General features: G+C 44.6%; 1 protein-coding gene across 1 annotated transcript in view; it reads left to right on the top strand.

Moving 5' to 3' along the window:
- Positions 1 to 4,117: 4,117 nt before the first annotated feature.
- spata17 (spermatogenesis associated 17) overlaps positions 4,118 to 13,593 on the top strand; it is a 45,254-nt gene continuing 35,778 nt past the window's right edge. Inside the window, exons 1-5 of the mRNA XM_031580443.2 lie at positions 4,118 to 4,210; positions 4,436 to 4,525; positions 5,330 to 5,411; positions 6,644 to 6,694; positions 9,146 to 9,249. Coding sequence (XP_031436303.1) covers positions 4,143 to 4,210; positions 4,436 to 4,525; positions 5,330 to 5,411; positions 6,644 to 6,694; positions 9,146 to 9,249 — 395 coding nt within the window. The 5' untranslated portion in view covers positions 4,118 to 4,142. The remainder of the gene's footprint in view (positions 4,211 to 4,435; positions 4,526 to 5,329; positions 5,412 to 6,643; positions 6,695 to 9,145; positions 9,250 to 13,593) is intronic.

Here is a 13,593-nt window from a genome sequence, read left to right as displayed (position 1 = left end):
TGTGTAAAACGTCTATATAAATATATATTTGTATATATATATATATAAATATACACGTAATAAATATATAAATATATATTTGTATATAAGTTTAAGATTACATTTATATAGGCCTACATTTTAATTTATAAAATGTATGTCTATATTTCATAATCTGAAATATTATTTGTTTGAAGACACCTTGTGTACAGGATTGTAGGATCCATGATATGACTCTCATCGCAGGGATGTGCTTGTATATACAGGGATGTCCCTATTTGTACTGAGCTAATTAATTTGATAGATACACTTAGAACTTCATAGGAAGATATAAGTGCCAAATGAGACCAGGAGCATGTGTGTGTTCTCCTGCAATACTTCATTCACACACGTTCTTTATGCCCTAAACCACACACAGCAAGTGCACAGAGAATTGTGTGTATGGAAAAGCAAAGGCTACTTTAAATCACCATTACAACATTTAACAATTAATCTTGGGCACTTCAAGTTTTCTATAGTCTTTCCTGTACTTCTAGAATTTTCAGATGCCAAGAAATTAAAATCACTTTCTAGGGCATTATTTTCAGTGACGTTAAAGAACTGTTAGACAACTAGTGACACTAGGGTGGCACATTAATTGTTGGTCATGCTCAGTGTGACCAGAGCAGTTTATACTCCATGTAAAACAAGCGTGACGTGACGTGGTGTATCTGTCACCCCTCTGTCTCCGTCGTGGAAAGGGACATGCAATCTCACCTTTTACACGCGCCATCTCGTGTACACCAACCGTGGTGTCAGTCCTGTTCATGTCTCAAGTCTTAAAACAGAGGCTGCTGTGTACAAGAGCAGAACCACAAAGAGAAAACACCAGAGAGAGAGAGAGAGAGAGAGAGAGAGAGAGAGAGAGAGAGCGAGGAAGAAAGGATGAGAAGGATAATTGATCGCTGAATTGTGAAATTATAGAAGGGAGTCCTGGGCAGACGGATGTTTCAGACACGGAGTGATCACAGAAGGATGAAATGATGTATTCTCTCTTTGCTTTTCTTCAGCCCTGGACAGCAAACAGGACCTTTCTAGTTACTGTGGAGAGTATTATTTTTGGAACATAAAAACTGAGGGGAATGTAATGGAGAATCCGTGGAGGAGGAGCGGACATGGCAGCCGCAGAGGCACTGACATATTTTATTATTCAACCCCACGAAACATCCAACACTCTCTCTCTCTCCCTCTCTCTCTATTTCTCTCTCGCTCCCCCTCTCTTTCATTTCTCTCTCTCTCTCTCTCTCTCTCTCTCATTCTCTCGTTCTCCATTCAGCTTGATACCCAAAACACTATGGCTCGATGAAATAGGAAGGACCTCAATCAAAGGCAGGCTAAGCCTTTCTTCAGGACATGAGGCTCCGGAGCCCCCCCAAGCCAGCATTACAGCAGGATGGGGAGAGAACTGGAGAGGAGAGAGAGAGAGAGAGAGAGAGAGATGGAGAGAGGGAGAGGGAGAGAGAGAGAGAGAGAGAGGGAGAGAGAGAGAGGGAGAGGGAGAGAGAGAGGGGGGGGAGAGAGAGAGAGAGAGAGAGAGGGAGAGAGAGAGAGGGGGGGGAGGGAGAGGGGAGAGAGAGAGAGAGGGGAGAGAGAGAGAGAGAGAGAGAGAGAGAGAGAGAGAGAGAGAGAGAGAGAGAGAGACGGAGCGAGGGAGCAGAGGAGGAAGACAAATGCAAAACAGCCCCAGACAGGAATTTCTGGAATCACCTGGCCGATGAATAATAAGACAGAGGAGCTTCGGGAATGACTGTCTGGTGATAGACACGTAATGGCACCGGATAACCGGGAAGACAAGGACACTTCCTCTCTCTCTCTCTCTCTCTCCTCTCTCTCTCTCTTTCTCTGAAGTCCACAAAAATACTGAAGGTGATGAAACAAAAAATAAACCACACAGACACACACAGAGAGAGAGAGAGAGAGAGAGAGTGAGAGAGAGAGAAAGGGAGAGAGTGTGTAAGTAGTGTATTTTGGTGGTACTGGTCAAACGCATTGACAAATGGCGTGGGGGGAGGGGTAATGATGAAACAGTAAGCTGGGCTGCTGAAGTGATGAATCTCCTGCTCTGGCGCTGACAGTGCAGCGGCCGGTAGCGGAGGATGCCCTTCCGCGTGGGGCACGCCGTCCGCGGGTTCACCAGGGCCATCGCCCAATCAGCCTCCCTAATGGATCACCTGTGTCCGCACGCAACGCGCCGCGCCGCGCCACAAATAATGATGAAACACACGCAGATTCCACCATTTCACACAACCACGCAATTTATTACCCATTTCCTGGATAAAAGCTGAGCTTAATAAAAATATGATTTTCATTTCCCTCACCTCAGACACGCACGCTCGTGCGCTGGCAAGAGTAACAGCGTAATGGTTTTCAAGCGGACGGCGAAAAGCTATAAGTTACTTCTCTAAATATGGAGGAGTGTCACGCTATGTTTCCACTCAGGGCGGGAAGAATCTCAGTTGTCAATGTTTTGAAACCAAAACCATCTGGGGAATAAAAAGCCTTCAGTACCAGAATCAGATGTTTGTTTGCCTTTAGACTGGAAAAGAAACGTATAGAAAAACATATGGCCTAATTTCCTCTCAGAGACCTAGTGCATCCCTTAAACAAATGCCCTGTTTCTCTCTCAATGCAAGCAGAGATGCATGCAGGACGCCGGGCCTCGGGACAGGTAGGTTAAAGTGGAGGGATTTATCTATGCCCGTAGATTCAGTGAATATATACGCACTTATTTACACCCTCATATTCTTTGAACATACAATTACACTAGTGTTCTCTGACCTACTGAAAGGTGCAGGACACTGCGGCCAGCCCGGGCAAGGAGAACTGCTGTGTGTGTGTGTGTGTCTGTGTGTGTGTGTGTGTGTGTGTGTGTGTGTGTGTGTGTGTGTGTGAAGTGGGTCAGCTGCCCACTGGCGTGTAAACACACAGCGGCTCCACAGCCCCTCTCTCTAGGTGACACCTCATCACCGTGCGCCAGGAATGATGGCTTGCACCCGTCCGCCTTGTCAAAACACTACTTCCCAGGCAATTACCATGGTGGCCAGCCCACCGCCGAGTTCCGATGGATGGGCCCCACTGCCAAGGGGTCAGTCCTTTCCCCATATTTTCAGCGGCTCGCACAGTTGTGGCGGGACAGCAAATTGGCCCGCCTCTGTGAGTGGTTATCTGTACTGCGGGAAACTGGTTGGACACCGGGCATCCGTTGCCTCGATGGCCAGATAGAATGAATACCTGACATGGAGCGATAGAAAAGAGAGAGAGAGAGAAAAAAAGAGAAAGAGAGAAAGAAAAAAAAGCCTAGAGAGTGTGATGAGAAATGATAACGTCTCCTGTTCTGCCAACTGAGAGCTGGCCACCGGTGACAAATCAGTCACTGCATACATAGCCCATCTGCATCCGAGGATCTGTCAACATTTAAATCATATGTTTGAGTCATTGGTCAACTAGCCCACGACGTCGAGGAATATTATAAAGAATTCAGCCGGCAAACATCTGACAAGTGCACAATTGGCATGCCAGTGTCACGAAGACTGGCAATACATACTGTATAGTAGTTTTTTTTTAATTCCATCTTGATGTGTAAATGTATTAAAACTACTAAATGTTATTTAGCTAACAGTAAATACCCTTAATAACAATCAACAGAACAGACAATTAACCTAGTGAGTCTCCAAGAATATTCAGCTAAATAAAAATAATTTGTCAACGTTTACTTTTTTAGTTAAAATTTTGTTAAAATTTTCCTCTGTGACAACACTGTAACTATTGTGAAATAGTAAACCCTACCTGCTCCTACCTTCCTCGGGTGAGTTTGCTTCATAGCGTAGACACGTGGTTTAGGTGTTATATCGTGTAGGTGGATATACCTGTTCTGTGGATTCTGCCCATGATTCTGCCACACACGAAAAAATTGTTAATGTGTTCCCTGAACAACAAGCTAAATGTCGAAACATAAACCAAAACACCACCTGGTTATAGACACAAATTGAGAGTTAAGCCAACTATGTGACCTCACAAACACAGCGTTGGTATGGAAACAGACGCTTGGTCCAACTGTTGCGCAACACCTTGTTCGCCGCACGTTCCTAGTATTGCTATGGAAACATGTAAACTCATGGGGGATCATGGCACGTTTGGTGAAGTTACAAAGTCAAATTCAGCAAGTTAGAGTGGAGTTTTTCACCAGACAGAGGTGATCAAATCATTTCAGTTCACATGTATATCTTTTATGGCCAGAAATACAGAATAACACAGGTGGCTACAAGTCATCAATTATTTGGCTAGGTGGATTTGTAGCCACATAGCCCTAACTAATCATTGTCCTAATTTAGCCAACGTAAGCTAACGTCAGTCCTCAACCAAGGAGGTAAAGCAATTCTGATTTTGAATATACTAAGAAGTCGTCACTCTGTTGTAGGATTGCCGAGGAAAACAGAAAGAGAGAGAATGCTGCTGCGGTTAAAATTCAGAGCTGGGTCAGAGGATGCCGCGTTCGGGCTTATGTGAGGTAAGAATGCTACATTATCTTATAGCTATCTTGTTAGCCACATAATGGCCAAAGCTAAAAGGATATGGCAGGACGGTGGGCTTTCTTGTTACTTAACCTGCTGGTGTCGTCATAATAATTATGATAACGATTTATTATCATTTCTTTATTATTCTGCATTAATTGTGTTTCAGGTGTATGATGTGAATTATATGGATATATTTATTATTATTATTATTATTAGAGGTAGTAGTAGTATCAGTTTTAGTATTTCTAAAATTTCATTTTTTACTACTCCGGCAGGCACTTTAAACTTCCCTCAAACTGCATGACGCCCCTTTTATATTATGCAATATAACCAAGACGTGTGGTATAGCAATTAAACCTAAATCACATTCACAATTTCTCAAGACCAAAACATTATCATGTAGGGCTCTGGCAGCTTTAATCTCAACATAATTCTGCAGGGTCAGCAGACAAACTTCCAGACAGTAGGTTAATTCAGATTACTTTAGTTAATTGATCAATGTATTAAGTGGTTAATTAGCCACAATTTGAGCTCCTTAAGTGTGGCTCCTGGGTTACCGTAGTCCCCATAGAGGCATTGATTTTCTCATGTTATAAATGGCCTTTTGGAAATTAATGGTCTCGAATCAGAAACCGCTGTGGACCCGCATTGAGCAGATGTGATAGTGCGGAATACAAATGGGCAGCACTAAGTAAGCACAAAGAGTTGGAAAAAAGAGCAGGGAAAAAAAGAAAACATTAGCTGTAGTGTGGCCCGTTTCTATATGTTTTAATCCACTAATGGCATCAATTCCATAGGTATCTCTCTAAGCACGCAGTCATCGTACAGAGAACATGGCGTGGATTTTCCGCAAGGGCTCTCTTCAGACATATGCAGGAGGTAAGTTGTGTGCACACACTCATGCGGAAAAAATGAACTGCACTGAAATGATCGGCACTTACAGTAACAGTCTGATTTCACAAGAGGCAAGTGGTATAAATATTTAAGCGTTTTTTTTTCAAGATTCAATAGTTTAATGCAGCGTTATGCGTTAGAGATATTACATTATGAGACTAAAACTAACGTTTTAACTACAAACAATAGTTTCTCATTTTTCTGTGTTTTTTTTATTTATCTCCAATAGACCAGCAGATTTAGTTGACTTGAACCGTGATGGTCAGAGTCATGGAGCGCGATAATAACTAACTGAGTTAGTCTGAAGTTTATTTCCGTCGCCTGTGTGGAGCATATTGCATCTACTGAGGTCTAATTGCACACAGATTGTGGATACATAATCCAACCCCCAGCGCTCCCCAGAATCATTTGCCGGGGATGAAGATGGGCTGAACTTCAAATATTATGCATGACTCCTCCAGAAGTAGCTTAAATGGCAAAGATAGATTTCAAGTTTTACCCAATATTCAGCACAGCAGGTGGCACGTCCCAGTACATCTGAAATGTACACAAGATTCCACATGAGCAAATTATCCTTTAGTTTAAAATTAGCTCTCAGCTAACGCATAACAACACGCTTCTTCTTCTTCTTCTGTCTTTTGTTCTTCCTCTTCCTCTTCTCTCTCTGTCTCTCTCTCTCTCTCTCTCTCCCTCTCTCTCTCTCTGTCTCTGTGACCCCTCCTCCCCTCTTTCTCACAGACAGTTTTAGTTATCATTATACTGGACATATTGAAATGTGTATCCCTTTTATGGTTCTCTGAAGTGTCTGCTGAAATGTGGCCCTAGTGAATAAATCACAGTGTTACGTGTTGTGAATATTCCGTGCCATTGTTCGTCTGGGGCCTTGTGCGCGGCGCCATTGATTATCAAACTCAGCGTAGAGGTGCTTGCCACCATATATCTCCATTAGTTCCCAGCTTGACTACCATAGATTTTCTTGCCCGTGTCTGCATTATGTATTAAGAAGAGCCCTGTCCCTTCAATACAAAGTCTGACTTACCTCTCTCTCTCTTCCTCCTCTTCTTCTTCTCCCCGCTCCCCCTGCCACTGCTGCTGCCTCCGTGACTTATTATGTATTATGTATAAAGAGTGCTTTATGTCTCGCATGTTCAAGAGGGGCCTGGACGCATCGGCCCCGACTCATAACGCTGTCTTCTTCTTTTTTTACGTTCGCATAGGTAGCATACTTGGCCATGAGGATGAAGTTCTACAATCAAATGGCTGTCAGGGTGAATATGTCTCTCTGCGTTTAGCAAAATGGCGTTTTGATGTAATAAAGCAAACAAGCTGGTGTGTGTGCCGTCGCTGCAGCGGGGTTCGGAGGGCTGGGGCCCCTGTGACATGACTGCTGTGCAAACTGGTATTGAACGAATGAGTGTGTGAAGTGTGTATGTGGAGCTGGGGTCTAGCGTCACCACACCTAGGCGAAAGATGTTCATCTTCACTGTGTGGGACAGAATGGAACATTGTCAAATCATTTTACACATTTGCCCATTGATATTTTTTTGTTCAGAAAAACCACAGCCAATCCATAAATGTTTGTTTGTTTTTTTTCCCCTGAATTCACTGACGTGGTCTGATTCTTTTAGTAAGAGAGCCAAGTTAACCATAGATTTTCCAATTGAGGAAATGCTTGCAAAAGCAAGCAAAATAAAGGTTGAGCTTTTTTTTGCGTGCGCACATATAAATCAGAGATTGTGAACACACTGAAGGCTCAATTGGAACACTTCAATATAACATGTTTCATAGTCTATAAATCAAAAAGGGTTTGTTCTTGAGTGATGCATTGGCACTTTTACTGGGCTGGTGGCTGAAACCAAAACCCTCTATTTTACTACTCCATATTGTGTTTTCTCATCCAAAGTGAACCCGTTAAACCACTTTTACAAGTCTAACAAACTCTCAGCATTTACAGAAGAACACATATTAGCGGCGAGCAATGTTTTGGCAATCACCCGAGACCCTCAGACCAGACATTTTATATTTGTGTAGCAATCCCACAATCCCTACGTGCAGGGGCCTGGCCCAGCCGCGGCTCTCTCGTAAGGATCTCGTTTCACGTGTCCAGCGCAGACGATAGCGTCTGACCTCTCCATTAGAGGTCAGGGGTCAGAGAGCAAAGGTCTTATTACCACTTAGATGTGAACAGAAGCCTCTTCATAGGACACAAGTGTTTTATGAGAATTGTAAAAAAAAAAGAGAGAGAGAGAGAGAGATGTGGAGGGTATGTGTGTAAAATAATTCTGGTTAGAAAAATACGCAGGAAATAGTGTTTGGGAAGAAATGTACTGTTGGTTTCACTGTGGTCTGTTCAAGCCGCCAAACGAAATGTAAATGGTTGTCCTAATTTGACTCCAATATAGTTTTCAGTTAGTCTGACAGAGGAAGATCGTGATGGATTTTGCCGGGGTGTGGGGAAACAGAAATAGACAGACCAGACCAGACCGGTTTGAAAAAAAAACACACCCTTTAAGTTGATGTCGGCTTCCCTTTCAGATTCATTCACTTTAAATTGAAACAGCACGACTGGCTAATTACGGGCCAATTAACATCGGCTGTTTTGGTGGGAACAAATTGCGAAGTCGGTAATCAGTCACAGCAGTAACAGACACGTCTAATAAACCCAAGGCAAGCGGTACGGGTGTACTTGAGAGGACGTCTCCTCCCTCCCGCTCTCTCTCTCTCTCTCTCCCTCTCTCTCTCTCTCTCTCTCTCTCTCTCTCTCTCGTCCGCTGAACACGCCAGCCGTAGCCGCCGCCGGCCCCCTTCCGTCGCTCCACACATTACTTTCTTAATCAATTTTTATTCCTCTGTTTTTCTCTCCAAAGCCTTTATCATACTCTTTAGCAAAGGCCATTGTATTAGTGTGTTAATAGAAACCAGTGTTTACAAGGGTCCCCGGATTTGTATTAGGTCTAATTGAGCAATATGCGCCATTGATTTCACTAGTCTAAAAAGGTCGCCAAGAACTTGGGTCTTCTTTGCCAGCAATTACTTTATTTAAAATTATTTATTGACTGCTGATCAATGGCAATTCTCGTTTTGTTTTATTTTTCCCCTTATTATTTTTTTTCACCTGCTATTGTTTTAATCTCTTAATTAGCTTGAAGGACATCTGTCCCCTTTGGTTTCGAGCGGATGGATCAGTGAATGATGCGCTGGCTCTGGCTCCGTTATCAGTCTCTAAGGCCTTGTTGTGTGGATGCGGCAGTAGCTCAGAGCCCCACCCACCCCACCCCCCCGGCGCGCTCACGACAGACAGAGAGGTGTTTTTCTTAGCCTGGCCGTTCGGTGTGATGGCTCTGGATTGCTTTCCCCTAGCCGACCTTAATGAATAGAGTGCAGGCCACACTGTTGATGATATGATCTCTGACTAGCAACAGAAGCAGTATTTCTAGAAATGAAATAAAAAAAGAAATGAATCAGTGTTGAAATGAATGGTTCTGGAACTTGAACTAGTCTCTGAGGATAGATAGATCTCTTCTACGCAGTCAGAGGGCTTCATGCTCAACCTTCTGTGTTGTGACTAAAAATATTTGAACGTATTTAAACGACTTTGTCAAACTAATTAAAGGGTTTCCTTTGTTTCCATTTCTCGTATATTATAATAGATTCTGTGGCAACCGTTTGGTATTATTAAAAAATGATGGTGAGGTGAAATATGTCTTTTTTCCCCACAGATCCAGAGAAGATGGAGAGGCTACTATGTGAGGAGAAATGTGCACAATTATTACGAGCGTAAGAAATATCTGGAGGCATTATCCAAGAAGAATGAGGAAATAAGGTATGGAAAAAGAACAAGGCTAAAATACCACACATTCTCAACTGGATGCTTTAAGGGGCAATGAATTATGACTTTCGTTAAGATCAATTATCTACGAGTTTCACAATGACAAATTGATATATTTGTGCCGTCCCAAGGGGAGCCAACTTATACATCCATTTGAATAAATTTTGCACTTATATTTACTTGGAATTCACTGGGGCATATTTGGAGAGACAAATTGATTTTATTAATTTATCACAGAACAGGCAATTGGTCGACACGTAGCTCTGCAGCTGTAGCCCGGGGTAAGTGGCCAACGAATGATGCTACACAAATTAAAAATTAGCCTCCGAATTCAGGGAAGTCCTGCATTAATAAACCACGCCATGCTTTGAGGGCAAAGAAATGTGCCATCTTTTACTTTTGACAAAAAGAAAAAAAAACTTGGTCTCATTTTTAATGTCACCAATATATTTTGTTGGAAAATATCTTAAGGCTTTGGCTAAAATTAAATGTAAATTTGTTAAGTGCTCCTTGGATCACTGACTCAATCCCCTCCATCGTGCCCTCCCCTCCGCCCCCTACCCCTCCCCCCTCGCCCGCCACCCCTGCAGAAGTACACTAAGAATGCCCGCCAACCTCGCCCCCCCCCCCGCAGAAGTACACTAAGAATGCCCGCCCCCCTTTAATGAGGTTTGTCACCAGTGAGTTATTTTCCTCTAACATGAAAGCTAGCGAGATCAAGAGACACAAGTCAGCAGTTTAACATATACATATGCTAAGCGCTAACACCAGATTTCACAATCAGACTCACACTTAATCTTCCCTCACCCTATTACGATGTGGTAAACGGAAAAAAAAAAGAAGTAAAAAAAAAACACACACACACACACATACACACACAGTAAATTGAATTAGCGCCTGACATGATCTTAGCATCAGGCTAGTAACTGGCATAGAGATGTGTCTCGCTGTGTCTCGCTGTGTCTTCAGGTGTGTCTCGCTGTGTCTTCAGCGTACAGTGAGACATGGCTGGGGAGCGGGTGCACAGCCGTCAGGTAGCCCCCCTCAGCAAACAGAGGTACCCAGGTGTGAGAGCGTGGGCACTGGGGCTTGGGCTGGGGACACCAGCCGAGACGCTGTAAAACACACGCTCTGGGACGTGTGTGTGTGTGTGTGTGTGTGTGTGTGTGTGTGTGTGTGTGTGTGTGTGTGTGTGGCGTGCCATGAGACATGCAGGAGAAACCCACTACCCCCCTTCTCTGTCAGGGATGACCAGATGCAGGTCCTGTTCATCTGAGCTCTGGTTCACATGGGGTTTCTGAGGACAAGACGAATTACTAAAGAATTACACAGACTATAAAAATGTATGTATGTGTGTGTGTGTTTGTGTGTGCTGGAGGATGCAGTATTGCCCCCACTGACTGATCATTCGCCCTCAGAAGGTCCAGGCGCTAGCTAGCGTTTTAATCCATGTTGCTCCGTCACCTGAATGAATTATTAAAAATGGTCCTAATGGCGCCCATTTAGCGCGAGCGGAGGGGCCTAGCATGCTAATGACACGCGGCGGCAGCCGCGGCGCCCGCCTGACGCATCAGGGCAGCCCCTTCTCTCTCCATGCCAGCTGTGAAGGATCTTCCCCTACCAAACGATCTGTGTCATTCCATTACCTCCTGCCTGCCTGCCTGCCTGCCTGCCACCTCTCTCTCTCTCTCTCTCTCTCTCTCTCTCTTTCTTTTTTTCCCTCTCTATCTCTCACTCCCTTGTCCTCTCTCTCTTGTTCTCTCCTTCTCTCTCTATGTCTCCCTCTCTTCTCTTGATCTCTCTCTCTCTCTCTCTCTTTCTCTCTCTCTCTTTCTTTTTTTCCCTCTCGATCTCTCAGACTCCCTTGTCCTCTCTCTCTCTCTCTTGTTCTCTCCTTCTCTCTCTCTATCTCCCTCTCTTCTCTCAATCTCTCTCTCTCTCTCTCTCCCTTGCTTCCTCTCCTCAGCAGGGCGGGGGTTGACCAACGTTACAGTGTCCATCCTCATTCAGTACCCCCTCTTCTCCCCCTGCATACCCCCTAATGAAGTCAGGCCCCCGAGTTCACCACAGTAATTCCACAGCAAGAGTTTGTGCAATGTAACAATTTATCACTTGTCAGGAAGACACTTAAAGTTGCGGGCGCTTAATAAGGCCATCCTGCGGGCTGAGTAATTAGAAGTGAGCAGTTTGCATATTTACTAAATGCGGAGTGTCATTGGCACCAATGGCCTGTTGCCTGCGTGAGTTATTTCTCTATCTGCTGTAAACAGCTGGGTAATTATTACGGCCATGATCAGATAAATTCTCTCTGTAATGTTCTAACGTGGCGGCGGATCTTTAGCTGGCGCGGAGCGGAGTGGAGCGGAGCGAGATGTGACGCTTAGGTTCGTTTTCCCCCCCCCCCACATCCACGTCCTTTTTTTTCAAGGGCGTTTGGGTGCAATATTTGTGCCACTGTCAGATTGCGTTTGGCGTACAGTGAGTCGTGTGTACAGTACACAGATAGGGCATTGTCTGGGCTGCTCGGGGAAGATAAGTCGGTGTGGCGCTTCACTGCGGCGGGCGCTGCCACTCTCTCTTTGATTCCCTTTCATCCTCCCACAGTTCTCCTGCCCCCCCCCCCCCCCTCCGCCCGTCTGATAGGCTGCTCTACATGCACAGCTGCTTTACTTTTGTTTACTTTTTTCAAAATACTCAAGAAATAGATTTTTTTTCCCACCTTTTGTTTTTTTCCGGTTGTTTTTGGATGATGACATTGGTATTATTGGTGTTGTTGATAAAAGGTCTGTTGCCATTAATGGCGGCTTGCATTTGGAGTTACATGTAGTCATTTTTTGTCTATATATTATATAAATGTGTTACACATGTGTTTATCAGCATGTGTGCTCTGCTCCATGAGAATTAAACATGGTAGCTTCATGTAGTTAGCACCTTGCTCCGCTAGTTCTGAACCGCATGGAAAAAGCAATCAACTTCAATTTACTATGAGCAGTAAAAACTGTACTGTACGACAGTTAATATTGTATCTTAGTAGTTTTGCAGGAGAATATAGCAACTACACAATGACAGATCTCTACTAACTAAGCTTTAGGAAAGCAACATGAATAAAGGTGATAAATCAAAAAGTGCCTAACAGTTGTAGATATGGAAGTAGTTTAAGTGAAGGCACCTTTACTGCTTCACAGCACTGTGTGTGTGTGTGTGTGTGTGTGTGTGTGTGTGTGTGTGTGTGTGTGTGTGTGTGTGTGTGTGTGTGTGTGTGTGTGTGTGTGTGTGTGTGTGTGTGTGTGTGTGTGTGTGTGTGTGTGTGTGTGTGTGCATGTCTCTGTGTGAGGTGTGTGTGCACCTTTACTGCTTCACAGCGCTGAACACTAGACCCCTCTAACACCGTCAGTAACTGTCAGCTCTGTTACGTGTGTGTGTAACAAGGTGTTACTTTGTTGTGATCATTCACACAAAGACGTAATCTGCTGACTGCATGTTTGGGTCAGGGTTAGCCCTGTTACATCACACTGTCCTGGCCTTTGGAGTGTGTGTGTGTGTGTGTGTGTGTGTCTGCATGTCTCTGTGTAAGGTGTGTGTGCTTATGTGTGTGCTTATCTGTGTGTGCGTGCCAATGTGCTTATCTCTCTGTGTGTGTGTGTGTGTGTGTGTGTGTGTGTGTGTACCGGTGTGCCCGTGTGTGTGTGTGTGTGTGTGTGTGTGTGTGTGTGTGTGTGTGTGTACCGGTGTGCCTGTGTGTGTGTGTGTGTGTACCGGTGTGCGTGTGCGTGTGAAAGTGAGACACGGTTTCACTTTAAGCCCGGCGTGCGTGCGTGCGTGCGTGCGTGCGCGTGAGTGTGAGTGTGTGAGTGTGTGTTGCGGGGTGGTAAGGACGTGGGGAGGTCATGGCTGTGTGTGCTGTTCCCCCCATGTCTCCACGCTCGCCGATCACAGCTAATGAGCTTCATGTGGTCCACCAGTCCCAGTCACTGCAGCGCAGATAGCCAGCCCCTTCAATGGTTACAAATCTGTTTGCCTTTTGTCCACTACAGTGCAATTAATAATAAGAGTGAGATATAGGCTGGCAAAGGTCATCGTGACAGCACGCCATGGAGGAAACAAACTGGTCAGGAAATGCTACCCCTCTTCCCCCCGCCACACACACACACACACACACACACACACACACACACACCTACCTCGCCGAAAGAAAGAAAGAAAGAGAGAAAAGCAGAATCAAGAACCCGACACCCCCCCAAAAAACTAAAGCGCTTGTATTCCACAACTTTCTTTCCCATTAATAAGCAATTTTCGGCAGCCAGGTGGCAAAATCGAGGCCATGCTACTCTGCATATT

This window comes from Clupea harengus, chromosome 14 (genome assembly GCF_900700415.2).
Source record: "Clupea harengus chromosome 14, Ch_v2.0.2, whole genome shotgun sequence".
Taxonomy (NCBI): domain Eukaryota; kingdom Metazoa; phylum Chordata; class Actinopteri; order Clupeiformes; family Clupeidae; genus Clupea; species Clupea harengus.
The sequence above is the reverse complement of the archived record's forward strand: the minus strand, read 5'-3'. Positions and strand labels throughout refer to the sequence as shown.